General features: G+C 33.4%; 1 protein-coding gene across 3 annotated transcripts in view; it reads right to left on the minus strand.

Moving 5' to 3' along the window:
- Positions 1-24,221, minus strand: part of CSMD3 (CUB and Sushi multiple domains 3) — a gene marked incomplete at both ends in the record, with an annotated part of 1,095,706 nt that overhangs the window by 267,059 nt on the left and 804,426 nt on the right. For all 3 annotated transcript variants that reach the window (XM_081258479.1, XM_081258478.1, XM_081258477.1), the window contains 3 exons: positions 12,031-12,218; positions 15,536-15,674; positions 23,988-24,179. In XM_081258479.1, the coding sequence (XP_081114605.1) occupies positions 12,031-12,218; positions 15,536-15,674; positions 23,988-24,179 (519 nt within the window). The remainder of the gene's footprint in view (positions 1-12,030; positions 12,219-15,535; positions 15,675-23,987; positions 24,180-24,221) is intronic.

Consider the following 24,221-nt stretch of genomic DNA (forward strand, 5'->3'; position numbering starts at 1 on the left):
TTCACAACAAAGAACTGTTTTCTGTGGATGCAGGTAGTAAACTAGAGAGACTGAGAGAATATTTTGAAAATATGTAGAGAAACAGATTAGTTCATCCATTTTGGTAAATAAGTAGTAGAACACTGTGTTGTTAACAGATCTGGGTAACACCTTAATATTTCCATTTTATTATTATTATTATAGATTACTTAAGAAATAAGAGAGATGAGCAATGTAAGGGCCATCACAAATTCAAGATAACAAATGTGATTTTCTACATTAGAATTTATATTAATGGGAATTCAGGAGGTGGGTGTATCTTTGGATAGGACTCGTGGAATCACTGGAATTTAAGTCAACAATATTTTGGTGTTCAGCTATTACAGAAATCATATTGTTATAATATATCAAAATCTGATTTATTTTAACAGAAAAAATATTTTTATTCCATTCATTAAAGTTTACAGAGTTCAAAGTGCTTCAACATTTATAGGAAATGATGAGAAATTTATGCTTTAGGAAAAAATACTTCACAAGACTTCTCTGAATTCAACTAAAGAGGAAGTGGTGGGCGACTCTCCTGGTGGCACAGTGGTTGAGAATCTGCCTGCCAATGTAGGGGACATGGGTTTGAGCTCTTGTCCGGGAAGATCCCACATGCCACGGAGCAACTAAGCCCGTTTGCCACAACTGCTGAGCCTGTGCTCTAGAGCCCACGAGCCACAACTACTGAAGCCCTGGTGCCTAGAGCCAGTGCTCCACAACAGGAGAAGCCACCATAATGAGAAAACCACCATGCGCACTGCAGCGAAGAATAGCCCCTGCTCGCCACAACTAGAGAAAGCCCATGAGCAGCAAGGAAGACCCAATGCAGCCAAAAAAACAAAAAAAGAGGAAATAGTGGAAACAAACATTTACATGATTTTAATATTTAGAATACCTGAAGAATGAAAAAGGTCCACTTTCCTTCCTTCCTTCCTTCTTTCCAACAAATACTTAAGAGCCCATTATCCAACTAACACCAGAAATACAGCAGTGGACAATGAAAAAATATTCTAGCCCTCATGGCTTTTACAGTCTATAAAGAAAATAACTAAATAAATACTTGTGATTGTGATGTGTGTTGCATAAGGAGAAGCATTCAGAACCTTCCTGAAGAACTGACATCTAACCTGAGCATTGAGGGATAATGAGCAGACTAGGTGAAAGGGAGATGAGAGACATGAAGGGGAGAAGTTGTACTAGAGCTTGTAAGTCAGATAAACCTGATTTCTGAGCTTCACTCCAAAGCTAAATAACTTGATCTCCCAAAGGCGTACACACGTGCATACACACAGCAGCACAAGAAATTTGTATCCCATATATCGTATTCAGATTTCAATAAAAAATTGCTCCCCAGCTCAAGGAATTATATTTCTTCCCAGATAAAATATGCATATGATACTATTTTAAGGAAAGAACCAGTAGGTTCTTTGATCACTAAGAATGAGGATTTGGTGTTGCAGAGGTTGGTTTGTTTAATTTTTAGGAATAAAACCTGACATTGATCCTTTTCTTAAATAAGGAGGAAAACGCAATGTAATTTTTAGGCAGAACAGCAACCTAACACTTACAGCTGTCCTTCATGAAACTGAACTAAATCCCTTGAGGGAAAAGGAAGGATTGAAATTACTATTTAAAAGGCTTAATCTCTTTGACAAGTCTAACTGCCTAACATTCATCTTTTGAAAAGTTTGCTTTTTTCCTTCTTTAAAGTTTTCCCCAAATTTTCAGTGACATATCAGTGAATCTGTAATATAATACAAACTTCCTACTTTTTGAGGAAAGGGAAACATGGTTGACAAATTAAAAATATTGCTTTTGTAACAATTTTATATTGCTAGCCTCATTTTGAGATGATTAATTTATCTCATTATTATGTTTACATACTGCTTTAAATCCTTGGTGAATAGCTTTCTATGAATAATACTGCCCTTGTTTATTTCCCTGTATGCCACAGCAATTACATCTGGAAACTTGGAGAACATCTGGAGAATTCTTATATAAATGTCTAAGAAGCAGATGGAAAGATGATTTTAGTTTTAGAAAAAAAATGTGAGGCAGACAAGTTGATAGTATTTTAATGAATAATCAATTTAATAAAATAATTTATTTTATGAATAATTCATTTTATGAATCATTAAATTTTATGAATATAGTAGTTTGCCTACTGAATAGATCCCAGGTAAAAGAGTCCCTTGCTTTATATTCTCCAAATAAAGCATATTAAATGATGTCTGCTGGAAGAGAGAAGTGATCATAAGCAATAGAGCTTATATCTTAGCTATGGATTTGTTTTCATTTTACAAAAAAATTATTTTTCAGAATTTTTTCCATATGAAAGTAAAGTATTGTAAATGCTTATTTTAATTAAAAAGTGTCACATTAGAACACTGAAAAATGTGTCTTGAAGAAGATCCAATGGGAAAAATTAAAGCTTTACTATGTTCTTGTTTTCATTTTATTAATAAAAACTTACAGATGTTATTATAATAAGGATAATATCTATATCATTATAAAGTTTTTATCATACTTTGCATCAGGCATGACAATAATTAAATAATGTTTGTTCAATTCACACTTAATGATTTATTTATAAATACATCGTTTTCTCTGGCCTAATAAGAACCATAAATATTTTTACTGTTAAAGTTTAGTCTTCAATAAACTTCAAAGTTTATTCCCACTTGTAGGTATATACTCGTGAAGGGACCATTATTATGAATAGTGTTATTCTGTGGATAATAAGTTATACATTATTTTTATTTTTGAGAAGTGACCAGACTATATAATATTCAATTGCCTTTTATTTCCAGAATAGAGCAGATGCGCATATACTTTCTAGCATGAGTTCAGCAACTCCCAGAGCTAAACTCCCTTCAAGCTGTGTATGCATTGTAGTCCCCTCATATTATCATAACTCCCGAGAGGCTCTCTCTATCGGCAGACCCATAGTTCACAGAGGGCCAGATTTCCTACGGTACTTTTTGAAAATAAATATAAACCACACATGTATCTCTTTTATTTTGGAAAACATTGCTAAAATGTAAATTAAACAATTGGTGCAGAACACCTCAGGGTAAAGCTGAAATGTAATAGATTGCTCTGTGAAAAGATGTATCTTACCTTAAATTCATACGTTAATTTAGAAAGTAACTTATGATACATTAAGGTTCATGGAGAAGGTGGCTAACTTATGCCGTATATAAACAACCATTGTTAAGTCTTCCACTGTAGATTTTTGGTGCATAAAAATTGACATCCCCTATCAGCTAAAACACCAGCTGCCAGGAGGTCCCCTTCAGTAGCACAAGACCGTATATATTCTCTCTCCTTCATGTAAATGATATATTTTGTTAAAATAATATAGATATCACTACTATGAGTCACATTTATTAAATATTATAATTAGAAATATTTAAAACATACTTGACATCATTTAAAATAGCCTTAATACAAAAACAATGCAAAAGAGAGCATTGTTTAACATAAAATATGTATCCAAGTGTGAATTTCTTAATATTGTATCTCATTGAAATTACATTAAGATAAATGGAGACGAGACTGATTTAAACTCTTTGGGGACATTGCTTTCAAGTTAGCAAAACATCTCCCCTTACCTTCAAACGTCTACTTCTTTGCTCCAGTTTACTACTGTCTACAACACTGGAGCATATCCACCATCTGCTTTATGTAAATGTAAAATGGTATTCCTGATAGAATCCATGTTAGCAAGCTTGTGTACTTGTTTGACTTGTGTACTTGTTTGATGTTTGACTATAGCATTTGTTCACTGTTCAAATGCTTTGCACAACTACTATGAATTTGCAAACAAACAGAAATAAGATTCAGTCTATCTTCAAGAGGGAGATGAATAGATAGGTATGAACACAAGCAATGGCAACTATACTCTGGTGTGAGCTCTAATAGAGGTAGGTGCTGGACCTATGGCTTTTTAAATAAAGACCTACTAATACCATTATTTAGAGCAAGTCAGGACTTAACAGCTTTACTTTTTCAGTGCTAACAGAAATCAACAGAGTCAAAGTATATAACATGAATTACAAATGACAGATGAATAGTTCTTATTATCCAGGACATCCAGTTATACGTCAATTCATTTTGGGGGGTGCACATTTTATCTTGAAAATTCAGACATGTTTGTCTGCCTATGGCAGAAATAAACATAAAGACTACTTTATTAGCTTTAAGGGACTAGACTATTAAAGAGGTAACATTTTTTAAGAAATAGGGAGGTTGATAGGAAAAGACAGATCCTGGAGACTCTGAAGTGGGGGATGGAATTTTCCTATAGATGAGAATTTTGAGGGCCACTCCAGAAAATTAATTAGGTTGGATTTGGAGAGTATCATAAACTCAGCACTAATTTTGTAAAGAAATACCATCTGCAGTATAAAAATAAGACCTCATGAAATTGTGTGTAAGTGGGCACTGGTGTAGTAGCTGAGGATGGTGGGGAGTAGCTGTAGTGTCCAAGGAGAAGAATTATAGTTCATGGAATGCTTATATATTTCTCTCTGCCTGTACTCTTATATTTTTATTTGCCTTTACTCTTATTGGAAGTAATAATTTATGTCATTTTATGCAATTCATTTTAACAATCTGATTTTCAGTTTCATCATTTGTAAAATAGGGATAGCAATACTTATCTCATAATGCTATTGGTTAACATTTTTTTGCATTTATAAGTGTGTCTGCTAAAGGGAAAGACAGAGATACTATATTGAAAGAGTTAATCATTGTACCTAGAATAAAGTATTACATAATGAGTAATCAATATTGTCCTATTTAAAAAAACATTGCATAGGTGTCCCTTTTCCTATGGCAGCATAAATCTTTACTTTTTGGAAATAATGGGACATGGAAATTGATCAAGATAGGAAACAGGAAGGGAAATACATTTAGCTGAGATATAGCAAGTAGGTTTTATCTCAAGTGCTAAATTACATGGATTTAATAATGGCTACCTGGAATGTAGAGAAAGGATTGCGAGGTCAAGTTCAGTTTCCATGAGAAAGAATGCTGTAATATATTAGCATCATCTGCCCTGAGTATGGTAGTATTTGTGGCATTCTTCCTGTATCTGTTATCCTATGGATCTCTGGAAATGTTTTATTAAATACTAATTCACAATAGAACCTAGCTTTACTGACTTGCTTACAGTTTTCTTCTCTCTTTATCTCCCTCTCCCTCTCCCATTCTCCCTCTCTCCCTCCCTCCCTCTCTCCCTCCCTCCCTCCCTCCCTTCCTTCCTTCCTTTCTTCCTTCCTTCCTTCCTTTCTTCCTAAACAGGTCTTGTTTATAAGCCTATCACCTTGCAGATATAAGTAGCTACTCCTAAAGAGCCAAGTTCTCATTTGTAAAATGCAGGACACGAATGTGTCTCTAAGGTTTCTTACATTTCAATAATGTTATGATTCTAATTATGTCTTGACTTAAAATAGAAAACACCTCTTTAAGCAACTCAAAATCCATCAGTTAAATAATTAACAGACAATTACAATGTGTAGGCATTATTCTAAGGTACTCATTGTATAGTGGTAAATAAATCGAGTTCTTGCTCTTAAGAAGCTTGTATTTTAGTATATATGTAGGGATTTAGTGGCAGCAATGGGAGTGTGTATATTAAATAAATAAGCAAATAACTGAACAATAAATTATCAAGAAATGATATGACTTTGATAAAAGGAGAAACTTTTGATAGGATAGAAAAAGCAAAAGGAGTAGAGAGCTCAAAATAAGATCAAAAAAGCGAATAAATATAAATAAACTCAGTACATCAAAAAAATGAGAAAAATAAAATATATATGTACCTGAAAATAGGTTCCCATAATATATAAAACAAAAATCATTAGAATTTTAAGAAAAAATTAAAAATTAAGAATTATAATAGGTTTCCCTAACTATTTCAATAATTGCTAGGCCAAGCAGACTTTTTAAAAATGGCAAGGGCATAAATATTTGAGAAATATAATTAGAGAGCTTGATTTAATGATTATATATAAAAAACTACACCCATAAATTGAATGACACTCTATTCTCCAAGCACACAGGGAACATGCATAAAAACTGACCATATAAGAGGCCACAAAATAAATCTTAAGATCTGCCAAGAATTGGAATCATACATATCTGACCACAGTGCAAATAAATTAGAAATTCATAATTAAATATAGATTGAAATTTATTATAAGACTTGTAAGCACTTCTAAGTAACTCTTAATCAGAGAAAAAATCAAAATGTAGTTCAATTAGAACAAATTTAGAATTGTATAATAATAAATCTCTACATATCCAAACATTTGCAAAGCAGCTAAAGTGGTACTTAGAGGAAAATTCATAGGCCCCCATAGTTCATATTAGACAAGAAAAAAAAAATCTGAAAATAAATAAGTATTTCAATAAATTAGAAGAAATAAAAGCAAATCTAGAGAAAATAAAAGGGAATATATAATTTAGGTAAAAGCAATATTAATAAAAATACTAAGCAATGTTAATAAAAAATACAGCAACAGAAAAAGTAAGGGAACACTGTGAACATTTTTATGTCTATACATTTGAAAACTTAGATGAAAATAACTAGTTCTTAGGTAAAGGTTTCCAAAAAATCTAAGACAAAGTAGAAAAACCTGAATTGATTTATAACAACTAAAATTCTACTTCCTCAAATCACCAAGTCCATAGTTTTACAGGGAAGTTCTAGCAAACATTTAAGAAACATATGATCCCTATCTTAAACAAACTATTTTGGTTTAGTGAGAAGGTTCCCAAAATTAGGCAGTTGTATCATTTTGGTCAAGACTAAACAAGGACACTACAAGGAAGAAAAATTATAGACTAATCTCATGGCAATAAATCAATGATAATACACTTTTTAACAGATGGTAATAAATCTATACCATAATTACAGAAATTTAATATGTTAGTATACTCTAATCAGCAAAAATAATTAAAAACAAACAAAAATGAATAGATTGGTTTTATCTCACGAATGTAAAGATGTTTCAATGTTAAAAAATATACATATATAATTTACAACATTAAGAGTTTCACAAAGGAAAACTGTGTGATATTTTTAATAGTTGATGAAAAAGCAGTTGATAAAATTAAATCCCTTTATGATTAAAAAGTTTTAGTAAACCAAGAATAGAGGAGAACTTCCTATAATTGATAAAGTATATCTCTAGGTAGTATAACATTTTAGGTAAGAGTGTTCTCTGGAGCCCACTCTGAATCAAATCTTGCATATGACTTTGGGCTGACTATTTAACCATGTTGTGCTAAAAGTTCTTCACTCATAGAGGTAAATGATTTTTATATGTAATAACTTTGAAATGTCCCTGAAAACAATGAGTTAAAAAATGTTAGTCCTCATTAACATTTCCCCTAACCAATAGCAAATATCATGGTTAAAGGTGAAACATTAGATGTTTCTCTTTAAAGTTAGCAATGACACGGATAATGTCTATCACTGTTTCAATTTGACATGGACTGATAGTTCTACCCAGAGTAGGTAGGGGAAAAGTATGTACAGCCTAGAAAGAAACATAACTGTTATTGTTTGCATAGAAAATCTCCCCCCCAAAAACAACTCTAAGAAAAATTATGATAGCTAATGAAAGAATGAAAGAGTTAAGCAAGTTTGCTAGATATTAGGTAATTGCAAGAATACACGGTGGCCTTATTATTAGCAGCAACCAGTAAAATCTAATATAAAAAATCACTTATTTACAATATCATTTATTTACAATCACTTATTTAATTACAATTTAAATATCACTTATTTATCACTTATTTCCAATTTACAATGGAAACTACAAGACATTTAAAATTTAGATGAGAAAACTTTTATTGTAAACATTATTGAAAGACACTGAATAAGACATAAGTAAATTGAGAAATATGCCATATTAATAGATGGGAAAATTAAATATCATATATACTTCAATTTATTCCCAAATAATTTATAAACTCAATACAGTCCCAAACTAATTGAACAGGTAGAACAGGCTTAGTTCTAAAATCTAAATAAAAGTTCAAAACATTTAATAAACACCAAGACAATTTTGAAGAAGTATAAGGTAGTGCCTTATTTTAAAGCTATAGTAGACAAATTCAGAGAAGTCTTGGCCTGTAGACAGAAAAATAGGCCAGTGGAACAGAACAGAAGATTCAGAAGCAGTTACATAGAAACTCAATATTTGACAGCAGTAGCATTATGGATTCCTTGTTTACAAAAAACAAACAAACAAACAAACAGAGAAAAACAAAAAACCCCACATAGATAAGAGAGATTAAAGGTGAAAAGCAAAGCTTTAAAACTTTAGGAAAAAAAAAGTTTAAGAAACTGCCTTTATGACCTTATAATAAGGAAGGTTTTTTAATCAAGGCAGAAAGCACAGACCATGAATAAGAGGAAAGATTAATTATTGATATTGAGTTTTTAAATGTTTATACAGCAAAAGAAACTGGAAATAAAGTGAAATCCTTGCCAAAGATGGTAAGATTTTTACTACAACAAAGATAACAGATAAACAATATCCACAATATAAAGAATATTTCCTATAAATAAAAAAAGCAACAGATTAGAAAAATGTGCATGATAGAAATACACAGTTTATAGAAAAGGAAACTTCAGTATGCAAGATAGGAAAAAGATACTCAACTTAAGAGTAAGTAGAGAAAGGCAATAAAAATAACAATGAGGTAACATTTAACGTCCATGAGATTGACAACTCAAGTGTGACAAGAGCACTGGTTTTTCAAAAATGTGGAGTTTCTTGAAATCACTATCTCAAAAAGATATCTGCATCCTCAAGCTCAATGCAGCATTATTTATAATATCGAAGATATGAAAACTACTTAAGTTGTCCATCAATGGATGAATAAAGAAAAATATGGTATATATAAATACAATGGAATATTATTCAGCCACAAAAAAGAAGGAATTCTGCCATTTGGAACAACATGAATGGATCTGAGAACATTATGCTCAGTGAAATAATGTGGACAGAGAAAAGCGAATACTGTACTCATATGTTGGAATCTAAAAAAAAGAAACCAAACTCATACAGAGAACAGATTGGTAGGTGCCAGAGCCCAGGGCAGAGGGGTGGGGTATGGGTGAAATGGATGAAGGTGATAAAAGGGTATGTAGGGGAGCAAAATTTACCACCCCAAAATGTGTCTCTTTGGCATGAGTATTAATCTAGGCTGATTATTTTTAAGAAACAGAAGACTCAGAAAGTCTTTCTTTTTACCTCCTACTTAGATGCCTAAAGAATTTAGCTAAAGGTTGTGTTCCTAGAATACAGCTATGACCAGAGATATCTGCAAAGAATACAGGCTAGGTACAGTGGGGGAAACAAAGCAGGGCCTAGAGAGCAGAGTCCACTCTTTATCCCCTTGTCTCTGCATAGCCCAGCAAACATTTATTTATCAAACATTTGCTTTTCCATCAATATGAATTTCCTTCCTCCCCTTTGAAGTCCCAAACCACTACTCCCAACATCTTCTTTTGTCTCTAGCTGAAGATGTATATAAGGTGGGGGTGTTTCAGCCATTTTGGCGAGTTATTCAGTTTTCCTAAGTTTCTCCCATGTATACATGTTATTAAACGTCTGTTTGATTTTCTCCTGTTAATCTGTCTCATGTCAATTTAATTCTTAGACCAGCCAGAAGAATCTAGAACAGCAGAGGAAAATTTTTTCCTCCCTGACAGGTACAAACTCCTAGTTATAAGATAAGTAAGTCATGGTGATGTAATATACAGCATGGTGACTATACTTAACACCGTACGTATTCTATATTTGAAAGTTGCTAAGGGAATAGATCTTAAAAGTTCTCATTACAAGAAAAAAATTGTAACTATATGTGGTGATAATGTTACCTAGACTTATTATGGTAATCATTTTGCAATATATACATTTATTAAATCATTATGTTGTAGGTACACCCAAAATAGTATAATGTTATATGTCAGTTATATCTCAATAAAAAAATGTGGAGTTTCTGAAATGCTTTCTCTGCTGTTGAGATATAAATTGGTACAACATCTTCTGAGAGTAATTAGGGGATGTGTAGTTAGATTCAAGAGGGTCAGACCCTTTGATCCAGTAATCCCACTTCTAGGTATACAGATATCTTAGAAAGACTCTCACAGATATGTTCAAGATAACATGCAAAAGAATGGTCATTTCATCATGGTTCATAGTGGAAAACTGAAACAACCTAGTGTCTATCTGAAAAATTTATAAATTGCCTGTGATACAGTCATATGATGGAATATCATAAAAAAATTAACAAACTAAATCTACCTGTCTTTATCATTGATATATCTCAAAAACAATGTAAAGGGAAAAACAATTTTCACAAGGATATGTACATGATGAAAATAATTATTTTATGAAAATAGGATGGAGGAAGCGTACATGATGGAAAATATAAAAATACATACAAGTGCACATACATGGAAAAGATAAGCCCCAAATTCAGAATTAGGAGGGTACTATCATGAAAGAATCAAGAGCGTCTGAAAATGACCTTGACTGCTCACTATACTTTGTCCAGATAGCCAGTTAGTTGGGTTCTGGTGTATGGTATGGGGAGCCTCTTCCAGTGGGAGAGTTTTGGCATGTTGCTCAAGTTCAACTCTCCATAAGATCAGTGCTTCCTAACCCATAGTCACAAAGTCTAAGCTTTCCCATGATCCCCTGGTTTGGAGCAGCTAGTATTTTCAGACAACTCCAATAAATAGCTGGCACCCTAAATCCTTACTGTTTGGTACCAAATAGCTCATATATTCTCACACTGAGCAGGCCATTTTCTTACTTTGTAAGATGAGAGACCCATAGAGGGTTCAATCTTTCCATCAGAATGAAATCCATGTCAGTGTTGAGCAGATACCTTGCCCTGGCAAGCATTTCCAAGTAATGATGGACATATTGGAGAGCTCCAAACATCTGTTTCCAGCTGACTTGTGTTTCCTTTCCCTAAAAAAGCCTTCCTTAACCCATGCCATGCATGCCATGGGAAGTTGTGGAATTTATCTTGACTTCCTTTGACAGCCCTGAGGAAACAAACCCTTCTTCCCAGTGCAAATTCAGAAGGAGTGTCAATTGTATATGTAGTACTATATTTATTAAAACAAGAATAACAAGATCTGAAGCAAATATGGCACCATGTTTGTCAAGTTGGATGGTAAATACTTTGAAGTTTATTTTACTATTCTGTATAATCTTTAGCTATTGAAAATATTTCATAATTAAAAAAAAGAAAATCTAAGCAGTAAGCAATAAATTCAAAGTATGCATTTTCAGAACTCAAATGATCCCTTTATCAGTATGTCCTTTATGGACTCAACTACTGAAAAATATTAACTTTAAACAACTAAGATCTAATTTGTCCTTATAGTCATTGAATATAAAACTTAAGAAAAATATATTTATAAATATCCATAGCATTGTAACATTGATTCATTTAAATACTTGCAGAAATATTCTAAAATATTATAATCATCATCACACTTTACCCTATTCTGAATATTGACATATTTAAATATTTTTAGACATTTTCTGAAATATGATTGTCAAAATCCTTTGTGAGTAGTATAATTTGTGAGTATTCTCTTTATCACTGAGAGTAGTCTCTGAATACCTGATATTTGAGCGAATCCTCAGCTTCCAAAAAATGACTTCCAAAAAATGTTTTTTAAGAAATATTTTGTGGTCTCAGCCAACTCCTGCAGTATACTAATTGCTTATTTGTTTGCCTGATACATTTCCTTTGGTAGTAATTAGAAAAATGCTAATTTACTTCCCACTCATAGGAAAAGTCTACAGTGAGAGCTCTTTTGTGAGCTGAATTGTAGGTAGTCTGCATTAAGAAATGCATATATTACTAACATCTGACAATGGCCAATACAACATTATTCTCCTGTATAAAATGTTCAAAATTTAAATCATGATGTTAAAATCAAATGTTCACATTTACCTTTATATTCTAAATGAAATCCAGTGTAACTAACAGATCCATCACTCCGAAAAGCCAAATGCATGGTATTTGAGCTGCTTTCTATTCTCTCTGGTAACTTGCTGTCTTGAAAACTTCCAATCAGTGGGCTATTACTGTCTGGTCCATCATATATATAGAGGAAGTCATAGTTTGGTTCTATGCTAAAACTAAAATGAAAGAAAAAGAAAGAAAGCAATAAAGAAAGAAAGGGAGAGAGAAAGAAAGATAGAAAAAAGTGGAATGGTTATTACTAAGGCATTAAGCATAATAGTCACATAATCATATATTAATTCAATCAATATCTTTAAAAATAACAGCAGACCCTGTCAAAATAAGCTAATTTGAAAATTCACCTGGCAACAGCACACTGAATATGCATATCAAATCAGTACTGGAAGAGAGAAAAGACACCTTGATATTTTCAAATATTTCTAAGTTGGCATTGTGTCTATAGGGAATAAAAGTGACTGTAAGGCAAACAGTTTATAAGCTGATGAAAGGATACAGGACTTGGAGTCAGAGCTTAGGTTCAAGCCTTGAGTCTGCCTTTGTTAGCTACATATCCTTATGCAAGTTACTTTATATCAGTAAAATGTGTAAGACATTAACCATTAAAAATTTTTTTCATCCAGATATTTTACATCATAAAAATACAACCTCTTTTTTCTTTGTCAACGGTACTATTTGTCTTGAACTTCAAAATTTAAGAGCATTTTTGCTGTTTTAAAATTCACCTCAACATATCAGATTCAAACAAAAGTTGGAAAGACAAAATTTGCATTTAAATTACTCAAACAAAGCACCACACATTGTACTAGGTATTCTTTTTCCTGAAAGTAAATATATTTTCTTCTTTTAGAACCTAGTATAGGCAAATCAAACCAATACACTCTTCATCAAAATTAAATAGTGTGTGAATAAAGACATTTTAGCATGTAAACTATTCAAATCAATATTTGAATATTGCAAAATTTGCATGATAAACTTCCGCAAAGTATGAGAATTGTCCCATAGTGATTATAGAACCCACATACTTAGAAGGCAGAAGACATGTAATCATGTGTCTATTACCTAACTCATACTGTGGCAGAGGAAAGGATGGACTCAAGTGGGTCATTAAGAAAAGTCAAGAAGTTCACGATATAAAATAAAACAAATAAACCTTGCCGTTGTTAAACACCCATCAATGGAGAAACTATTTTGTCAAGTTTTATCACCTCTGCATCTAAACAAAAAACTTGCTAGGTTGGGAGATACTATTTCCAAATCCACTAGATTGATAGAGGTTGTTTCCACAGTTCTAATCCTTTATGTATGCATGTACAAGGGAGAGGAATCTAGCTAGTTTACTTGCACGTAAATAGTGGTGAAAAAGACTGGGATAATGCAGAGGTTACCAACTTCTCATATAAAAGGGACAATGCAACATGAGAAAACTGGGGGACCACCATATTGTTATATTTTGTTTTAATAGTAGCTTCACATTTCTGATTCAGTTAATTACTCTTGAAACCTTTCAGTGAGTATGAGGCCTGAATTTTGATAATGTAGCAGAAGTCAGAGGTTAAGGTCTTATTTCATTACTTACTACCCTTGTTCTGGGGTAAAATACAACTTTCTGAAAGTCATGTCTTTTATCGTTAAGGTTCAATGAGAATTACAACTTCCTTACCTATCTCACTATTGGAAGAATCACTAGAAACAAGTTCTTTGTAAAGGATATAGTAAGTATAGTCTAAATGTACTATCCTTGGAAGGCCAAAAGCCTATTTAACAATAGTAATTTCAGTACTTTTTTTTTAAATTTCTAGTTTGGTTTTAAATAAATAATTCAAAATATTGATTTATAACTTCTCTGAAAATGAGAATAAAACAAAAAACAGTCTTTTTCTAGGAACCTTTAGAATGTTAGCTATAATAATTATTTTTCCTAAAAAGCTGGAAAGATAGTACATTCCAATAGTATGTTTTATTTTACAAAGCACTTTCATAAATATTAACTTGGTCTTGTCAATAATCCTCTGGTATAAGGAAGAGATTATCATTTCCATTTTCCCAATGAGGCCCTAAAACGTCAGTGGTCTCCCTAAGATCACTTAATAAATGACACAGCTGGAAATCAACTTTTGGTCATGTACTTCATGTAATACAGCCTTCTCCCACTCAGTTATTAACTACAATAAATTTTTTAAGTAAACTAAGCCCTGTATCTTACACCCTGACATTTCTAATGTTTGTACTGTCATTTCCTCTACTGTAAAAATGGGAAAAGTAGTACTTACTTCAGGAAACTGTCTTATAACTGGGTCCTGGTATATAACTAACATTGTCATCATTGTTGCTTTGTTATTACCAATTATCAATGTATCGCTACAAATTATTGAAATATTTCCATATATTTTTACTTTTTTAAATTTTTCATGAGTTTGAATTATCCTTTTTTTAGTTTTTTTTTAAACCTGGTTTCAATATATTAGAAAGATTTTTCAGCTTAATATTTTACATAAATACCAAGCACCTTTGACATGCTAGCAGAAGAAGGGGCTGCATTACTAGAGCCAACAGACATCAGTCTTAGACACTGAAGATTAGGAACATTTCTAGTTAGAAACTCTTTAAGTTGCTGGTACCTAACATTCCCATTGAAATCTTAAGGAAAAGAGTTAGGCCGGGTTTTGTGAAACAGCTGTTAGCTCCATGTGAGGAAACAGAGGCTCATTCATATAAATAATTTACCCAAGGTGACACAAATGACAGCGGCAGAGCTGGGGCTCAAACTCAGTGGTTTCTTTGCCACACGGGAAACTGCATCCTCTACTGCTTCAGTACTAAGCTAACCCTGCAGCTGATACTGCTAAATAACAAATGTAAATTTTGGAACACCTCATGTTAAGTTCTATCAGGAGGCAAGTTCTGCTGAGAGAGTATAGGAAAATGATCCATCAAATTCTTGTCAGCTTGACTTAATGAGACCACCAGGAAGGACAGAAGGTAGAATATGTATCTTCCCAAGTCCAGTGGTGGTGCTGCACCTATGGGTATTTAGATACTTCAAAAAAGTTTTGGGTGGTACACATATGGGAGAAAAAATTCCTAGAAATACTGACCTTTTAATCTTTAAGTTTAGGACAAACAGAACTTTTTGAAACAGTGCTGGTAAGTTCAGGGAGGGAGGAAATGTTATAAAGAGATAGCATTTCATGAGAGTCAATAAACTACTCAACCTTTAACATGTCTCCTCTATATTGGAAACTGGTGAAAGATGCTCACTCATCTGTAGTTCTGTAGCCTTCATAACTACATTGGCATCTGTGCTACTATACAGGGATTTGTAAACTGTTTATTGCAAAATATTAGCATTGAAATTGGTAAAAAAAAAACTAAACTAAAAAATGTCATGTAGAGAAATAAAAATTTGCCTAGTGAAATGCTAAAGCAAATGAGCAAAAATATTTTTAAAATGTGGAAATGTATGGGAACTCACCTGATAAATGCCAAGGAGATAACATAGTCTGCGTTCACGGTGATAGTCCAGTCACAGTCCCTGCTGTGGGGATATGGGTGAGGGAAGTTTGGTGAAAGAATAAAGCCTGAAGATCCTGTTAAATTGCCTCCACAGGGTGCTTTAATTTAAAACAAACAAACAAAACCCCTTAAGTGATTAATAAAATGTATTATATATCAGTATTTGTGAAAACACTTATCTAAAAAAGTTTAGGAGGTTTTGTACACATGATTTTTTACAGTACTGGATGCTTAAATACTGCATTATCTTTCAAGAAAGACAATTAAAATACTAAATATATACATATGTACATTGAATTTAGCTCCTTTACTGGCTTCAAATGATAAGAAAAAGTTATATTTATATTTCTTTCCCTTTCTATTACTATTTTGTTTCATGTAAAAGAAAAGCATTAAGAAGAGGAGTAAAAATGGTTTCACCCTGGTTACTAGGAAAAAAATCTGAAGGTTACTGCAAAAAAGATAGAAACAAAACAAAGCAAAACAAAATCTCTAATAATAAGTGGAATAATAGAATATGAGTTATTTAGCTCATTTTCAAATCTTCCCTGCTACCTTTATTTACAGAGGAAGAGGCTTTGATAATGGTTAATGAGTGAAAATGGATAACTATCTGAGAACCTATAGCACTTTACTCCTATACTGAGTGTTAGGATATTCTTAAATTCTAGTTGCCTGACTTGTTGATGAAAACAGACAGTTGTTATTATTGTGGCCCAAAGGTTTCTGTAACACTTCAAAGGAGAGTCTCAAAAAATTGTCAGAGAAATTCAGAGATTAGATTCTTCACGGGATTATTGTCAGAGTCTGTTAAACACAGCTTGATCAGAAAATAATATATTACACAAAGTTGGCAGCTGCAGAAAAATAGAGAAATTAAGAGATGGAGGGCCCTGGTGGTGGAGTGTGACAGTGGGGATGTAAATATAGGTGTGCACACCGAGAAAGAGAGAGATTGAGACTGAGATTGGGATTCTCATGATGTAATGATGTCTCCTACACATCATCACCACATCATCATTGTTATCTGAGTTTTAAAATTATAGTTTTCCTCAGATCAATTTTACCATTCAGTTGTAAGGCATACGGGATTCTTTGGACAGCATAAAACTGGTTTTGGAAGGAGGAGAGTTTTGGTTCTGGTAACATTTCAGATATTTGTTCTTTGCCTGAGCCTAGATATGTAATATCATCATTAGAATTTGGTAATTTTTACCATCTTAAATAATGGATGTCTGCTATTATTGATATATTTCCCCATGACCCTCTGCTACCTTTGTCTCAGTGCCTCAGTCACAGTAGATGACGTACTCTACTGAGAATATTTATTTGCTGAGCCTTAATTTATTTACCACGATTTACCTATCACCTGTATGTTTTTTGTGGTATCATATCAAACGATTAAACAAACTATCTCAACTTTAATTCTCCCTATTCAAACCTCAACGCTTCCTGAATATTTAACGAGTCCTTCCTATTAATCAGGAAAACATCCTTGACTCAATCACACAATCTCTCTTCCTTCTCCAGAACCTGTGTTCATTTGTCTCCTTTATTCTCTCTGGTTTCTTCCCCTTTGTCCACAGGTGTTCAAGTCTCTTTCATCCTAAAAATAAAACAAAGTGTCCTCTAGCCTATTTCCTTTCACCTTTTCTTCAACTGAAAATGTTGAATTTTACCTGATGGTTAAGAAATCCCCTCACCCTTTTGTGTTTGGTTATATGGGTTCACTGTGAAGAACCACCCTTCACTATCTGACTCAGATAAGATTCACTTATCAGGTCTTTGTTAAAATCCTTTAAATAAGCCCCCTCATTTTCCTATGACAAGATCAGACATGGACCCTGAAAATTCCCATTCTTTGACTCAAATTATTAGTTGAATTGCTTGACCTCACTGATCAATCATAATAAACCGCTTGTAACCAAACTTTGGTCAAGCTTCTCTCCTTTCTCTAGGTCCTTGAACTCTGGCTCTCCCTCAGCCTTGAGTGAGCACACAACCTCTCCTGAGGGTAGGCTGCACTCAGAGTACAGCATTCCGGGCCACCCTTCCATGTCACTTCCCCACACCTGGTTCTTTCCAGCCTTGTGTACTCCTCTCTATAAAAGAAAAATCCCCTTTTCCGAATTCTTCAGGTGCTGGAAGATCTCACCATCACATTGCTCTCCCTATCACAGTAGTTCTGCTACCCACACACTACAAAAATCCTTTTTAGTTTTTAAATGATTACCTTCATGAGTTTGGTAAACATCTGTCTTATCATATAGTTACAAAATTAAAGAAAAAATTTTAAAAATTCCTTGTGATGAGAACTCTTAAGATTTGCTCTCTTAACAACTTTCATAGATAACATATAGCAGCATCACATATCACATTGTACATTACATTCGCAGTACTTATCAATCTTGAAACTAGACGTTTGCGCTTTTGAACCAATTTCATCCAATTACCTCTCCCTGACCCCCTGACTCTGGTAACCAAAAATCTGATCTCTTTTTCTATGAGTTTGTTTGTTTTTGAATTATAATTGACCTACAACGTTTCTAGTTTTTGGTGTATAACATAGTGATTTGATATTTCCATACATTACAATAGTAAAATTGTAAAATAATTCCTTGTTAATAAAAGTCTCTCCTCACTTATTTTGAATTTGTTTTTTAATTTACAACTATGCCTTTTGAAAAGGAAGTCTAATCTCATTCTCTCTTTCATCACCTATGTACTATATGTACCTGTAGGTAGACTAACATGATTAGCAAAGCAGGCCACTGGGAAAAAAATAGTTTCTTATGTTATATCTTGAAGAAAAGTACCAAAATATTCATGCTGAGAAAACTTATCTCAGGCTTAGAATTTTTTTTTTTTTTGAAATTATATTTAGAGAGACAACAACCTTTTTGTTGCTTAGGGACTCTAGATGTTTTTATGTGGTCCTTCCCACCTCTCCTGCTCTCTCCAGCCATTGTTATTTCCCTTAGCCTCCGAGCCTCCCACACATAACACTCCCTAGCTCATCCTCAAATGACTTTTGTATTGACTAACATAGGAGGGTATTTCTGCCTTTATCTTTCTCTTCATATCTGCAGTCATCCTTATCTGTTGACTTTCACCATAAATTCACTCTCCTCGTTTTTGGAACTCCACTTCTAATTTTCTTCTGATGTCTTTGTACGGATCTCAGTTTTATTGGCAAACACTTCTTTCACTTCATCTTATAATTTTGGTATTCTCCTGAATTCCTTTCCTAATTGTCTGTAATTTTCACTCTATTGCATTCTTCCTTGTTGATCATGTCTGAATTGTGAGTTTATCTTCCACTTACATACTGATAACCCCTTTTTCCTATCATCTCCAACAGATTTCTCTGCTTAATTCTAAACCATATGCTCAAGTGCTTACTGGCTATCTCTACCTGATCACTGTGGGTACATCAAACACAGAATATCCAACATATCCAAACCTCAACTCAGATTTCTCCTGTATTCCTAGGTTGTTTGGTTAGCACTATCATCCAACCACATATATACCCAAGCTAGAGGCCTAAGATTCTTCCCTTTTCTTTATTGCACCCTTGACTCCAGTCTATCAAGAAGCACTACCAAGACTCTACCTCAGTTCCTCATAGATATTTTTCAATCTATCTCTTCTTTCCTTTTCTAATACCACATTTCTAGATCTGACTCTTACATGCCTCCAGAATTATTGTAATATTTGTTTCCCATGCCTCTAGTATAATCTCGTTTCCTCCATTTCATCTTCCCAGTGAAAACATCTAATCATACTATGTCCATGCATAAAATTCTGCAGTTATTACACATTGCCTAAAAGATAATGTCCCGACTCCAGTATAGCTTTCATGTCTTGACCCCTGCAACCTTTCCAATTGCATCAACCACCAATATAGACACATAATTTACACTCAAAGCTATCATTTGCTTGTTCCTTGTATTTACATGCCTTTATGCATCCTATTTGTTTTTCCTGACATGTCTTCCCTTCTACCTCTATATAACTTTTACTTATGTCTCAAGATTCATCACTGCCTCCAGGGAGTTTTCCTAGAAATTCTCAGCCTGGACTCTGCTTCAGCTCTCTCCAACACACTCTGGTATCCATAGCAAACTCTGCCTATCTCCATCATTTCCCTTACCATATTTTATTTAAATATTCCTATCAGGTATCTGCATTTATCACTAATCTGCAAGCTAAAGACTGTGCTTTATATGTTATTTTCTATGTGAGAGTTAGCATATACTACACATTCCATAAATGTTTGTTGAATTGCTATTAACTCCTTGTATTGATTGTGAAGATTAAAGATGAATAAGTCTGAATGGCAATCTAATTTGTTTTGATAAAAATAATAATTTACTTTGATAAAAGCTATATGTTTTGATAAAAACAATGGCATATTTTATCTTTGGAACTTTTAAAATAATATGTGAATTTGAAAAATATTAGAAACATATGTGTAATAGCAAATGCAGTTACATATGTGTATATATATATGTATATAGGCAGAAAAGGCAGGAATGTTTTTTGTTTTTTTTTTCACATTCTAAGGAAGTGGTATCATTTGTACTTTGGGGGATCATGGGGGCAATTTTATTTGTTTGTTTCAGTTCTCCTTATTTTTCACAGGAACCTTTGGTCTTTTTTATCGTTAGCAATTTTATACACATGAACACATCCAGATATACGTTTATATGTGTATATCCTTTATCATATAAGATATAGGAAAATCCATTACACATATTTTTAAGTATTTTACTGGATATATTTTGTGATTATACGATTATTAGAGCATAAGATCCTTTAAAATTCTTTTGATTCTATTACTAAAATTATTTATTGAGGTTTTCCAGATAAATTTAATAACTGTAGTAGATTTTGAAAATCTATAAAAGCCATTGAGATAAGCTGAGACATTATCTAACATTTGTATATCCCAAACAACTCAGTAGTAAAGGAAACTCTCTTTGCATTTAATATATTAAACTTTAAATACCATTTGGAAAATACATCTTTTACTTTTATGCATCTAATCATAAAGCATCCAAAATAAGATTCTCTTTAAATCAAATATATTTATGAATTAAATTTTTAGTTAGGTTCCATAGAGTTCTGACATATTAATGATTTGTTCTGCATGTAATTTCTTATGAGACAGTAATACAGGCAACTATTGATAATGATTTTACAATCTTAATTTTTCTCCCCTATTCAGTTTTTGTGTGTGTGTGTGTGGTACACGGGCCTCTTCCTGCTGTGGCCTCTCCTGTTTCAGAGCACAGGCTCCGGACGTGCAGGCCCAGCGGCCATGGCTCACGGGCCCAGCCGCTCCATGGCATGTGGGAACTTCCCGGACCGGGGCACGAACCTGTGTCCCCTGCATCGGCAGGCGGACTCTCAACCACTGCACCACCAGGGAAGCCCTCCCCTATTCAGTTTTGTGTCTACTGTCTTTCTCAGCAGCCCACCCATACTCATGTCTTTGCTATTTACCTTCATATTGAGTGCTGTTACTTTCCCTCTGGCAATGTCAAAGTAATCTTCACACTGTCAATTCTGTTAGAATGAATTCTATTAACTCTCTTAAAAATGACTGTCCTTCTGCTTGGTATTTGCTATAAGGTTGACTATTTCTACATGCAAGCAAAATGCTTTATGCTCAAGGGTCTGAGACATAGATTTATGAAGTTTCTAAAAAGTTCAGGGTTTAATCTTTGGCATAATATTTCCAATCATGGAGTTCTTTCTTATAAGTTTCAGAGTTCAAGTTTTCTGCAGCTTAGCAATTTTTCAGACTTTTTTTTAAGGTTATTATCTTCCTCAGAGAAGCTCTAATGCATATCCTTTCCTTAAGCAATCTTTTCCTACCAAAAAATTATACACAGCACCACTGTCCTTACAAAAAATTCCCACAATCTTCTTAATTTAAGTAAAATTTGGTGTTTAACTTTTATTTTCTAGAATTATGACTTGCTGGCTAAAGTCTTGTCTACAAATGGAATTTTATAACAGCCTGTCTCAAAATTCTTCACTCTTTTAACCTTTTGGATTTTCGTGTCTTCTAGCATTTCAGTGTAAAGCTGTTCAATGCTTCAGAATTCTCTACATGACAACATTTGACATAATATAGCCTTTCTAGTAATTCTAATAAATAACACCCATTTAATAAGTCTAAGAATCACAATAAAACAAGAAGTTCCACAATAAGTCTGTGGAGTTCTGTCATTTCATCTTTACACAAAGATTCTCTTTACAAGATACTCAGTCAAATTCCAATTAATTTGGATGTGGCATTTTAGTTTAATTGGCATTTTTTAGGTTAACTGTCCAGTAAACAAATGAAAACTTCATTGTTTCAGTCCTTTTTCCTTTGAAAATATTTTTTTTTCTCTGTATTTTTTCCTCTGCTTTTATGAGTGTATTTATAGTAAATGTAAATTAATCGATGTTTCATGATTTAGAATCTTGCAGCGGTACATAGAGAGCAACATAGGTATAAATGGAAATAATAAACTGTAAAGGAAAATATGGCTAAATCGGAACTGGCTCAATGTATGCCCTTATTTTCTGCTTTTTTTATGTCCCTTTAATAAGCTTTTTCCTTATCATCTGCTCCATTTTCTACAGAAGTCTACAAATATCTGTCTACTCCCTGCCTGGTTTGAGCCTTTAGATGTGTTTTGTTCTGTGTATTGTGTTTTTTTAATTCTAACAAATAAAATACAAAAGATGTGATATGAATTCAGATTTTTTAGTTTTCACTTTACTAGAGAAGTTCACAAAAACAGGGAACTCTTCTGTCTTCCTGTACTGCTAAATCCTCAATGCCTAGATAAACACATAGGACACACTAATGAATTTGAGTTTGCAGTCCTTGCATAAGAAGCGTAAAATGGGGTAAAGTAAATCTGAATAACTGAGTGCTTGATTTGTTCACTTCTGACTGAGGTACTAAACACTCTTTTCCTACTATTATGTGACTCACTGGGAAATGATTATTGAAAATGTATTTATGAGTGAGATATAAAGTGAACAAAAATAAGGCTTTCTCTCCTAAAAGTGCTAAATTTTCATGTTATAAGAAATACACCGAACAAGATATGGAATCTTCTCCCAAGTTTCCTGCAGTGTAGTAAGGGAAAGAATATGATAAATAAAATTTTGAGTACACATAACATACTTTGGGCAAACTGTATTATACAGTTTAGATGATGCCAGTTTGAGCTCAAGATGATGCCAACTTGAGCTCAAGTTTTGAGATTAAACTAGCTGAATTTAAGAACCTTAATAACGAGATTTTTTTAAAAAGATTATATAGCAAGTTTTCTCACTATTTTTATTCCAAAAGTGGTATATCCCTCTAACTTTTTCTCAGACCCAGTAGGGAAATAATACGTATCTTAATTTTCTAGAGTCTAACTTGGACATTCAAGAATAGACCAATGGGCTTCCCTGGTGGTGCAGTGGTTGAGAGTCCGCCTGCCAATGCAGGGGACACGGGTTCGTGCCCCGGTCCAGGAAGATCCCACATGCCACGGAGTGGCTAGGCCCGTGAGCCATGGCTGCTGAGCCTGCGCGTCCGGAGCCTGTGCTCCACAACGGGAGAGACCACAACAGTGAGAGGCCCGTGTATCGCAAAAAAAAAAAAAAAAAAAGAGAGAGAATAGACCATGGATTCAAAAGGCAGAGAGTTGGAAATATGAACCAAGCAGCTGCAAATCCTTAGATCATCAAAATAAAAACTGATAATTCATTTAGAATATATGGATTGAAGGGAAAGTCAAAGCTTTGAAACTCAAACATAAGTTCTGATAAAATTTTCTTTCTTAGAAGGAATAACCATCATTGAGGCAAGATTAACCTGGCCCATTTTAAATACAGAGTCTGAATCCACTCTTTAAATTTTAAAAGCAGTGAATAACTACATTTGTATAGTAGATAGGGAAGATGAAGATTTTTCAAGAACTTTGATTCTATTTTTTCTTTTGAATTTTATTTTATTTATTTTTTATACAGCAGGTTCTTATTAGTTATCTATTTTATACATATTAGTGTATATATGTCAATCCCAATCTCCCAATTCAATCCACCACCACCATCCACCCTGCCACTTTCCCCCCTTGGTGTCCATGCATTTGAAGAACTTTGATTCTTTACTTTTTTTTTTTTTAGAGTGTTAGAACCACTGAGAATCTAATAAAATTATAGACCCTCTCCTCAGGGGAAAAATAACAATGATTTACAACTTTGTGCATTTTTGAAGGGTCATAGACCTCTGAAATCTTATACTTCCATATAACCTATTCCAGAATACTGTTCTTAATTAATAACACTGAAACCAGTTTTTAAGCATTATTTTACACCTGTATACAATTTTAATTATTCTAAATTCATACCTATACAAACTGGTGGGCTGGGCTGCCAGAAGTATCGATTTTCTACCTGAATGCAGGTTATTCTTTCCTCTCCTTGAAGCTCATATCCTGGGTCACACTGAAAAACAACAGTGTCCCCAGGTTCTCGTCCATCCCCATTTCGAGTCCCATTCATGGGAACCCCTGGGTCACGACATGCAGTGGCAACAGAACCTATGAAAAGACAGAAACAAACCTTTAGTTTTGATGCTATCC

The sequence above is a fragment of the Mesoplodon bidens genome (genome assembly GCF_964165515.1).
Source record: "Mesoplodon bidens genome assembly, chromosome: 16".
Taxonomy (NCBI): domain Eukaryota; kingdom Metazoa; phylum Chordata; class Mammalia; order Artiodactyla; family Ziphiidae; genus Mesoplodon; species Mesoplodon bidens.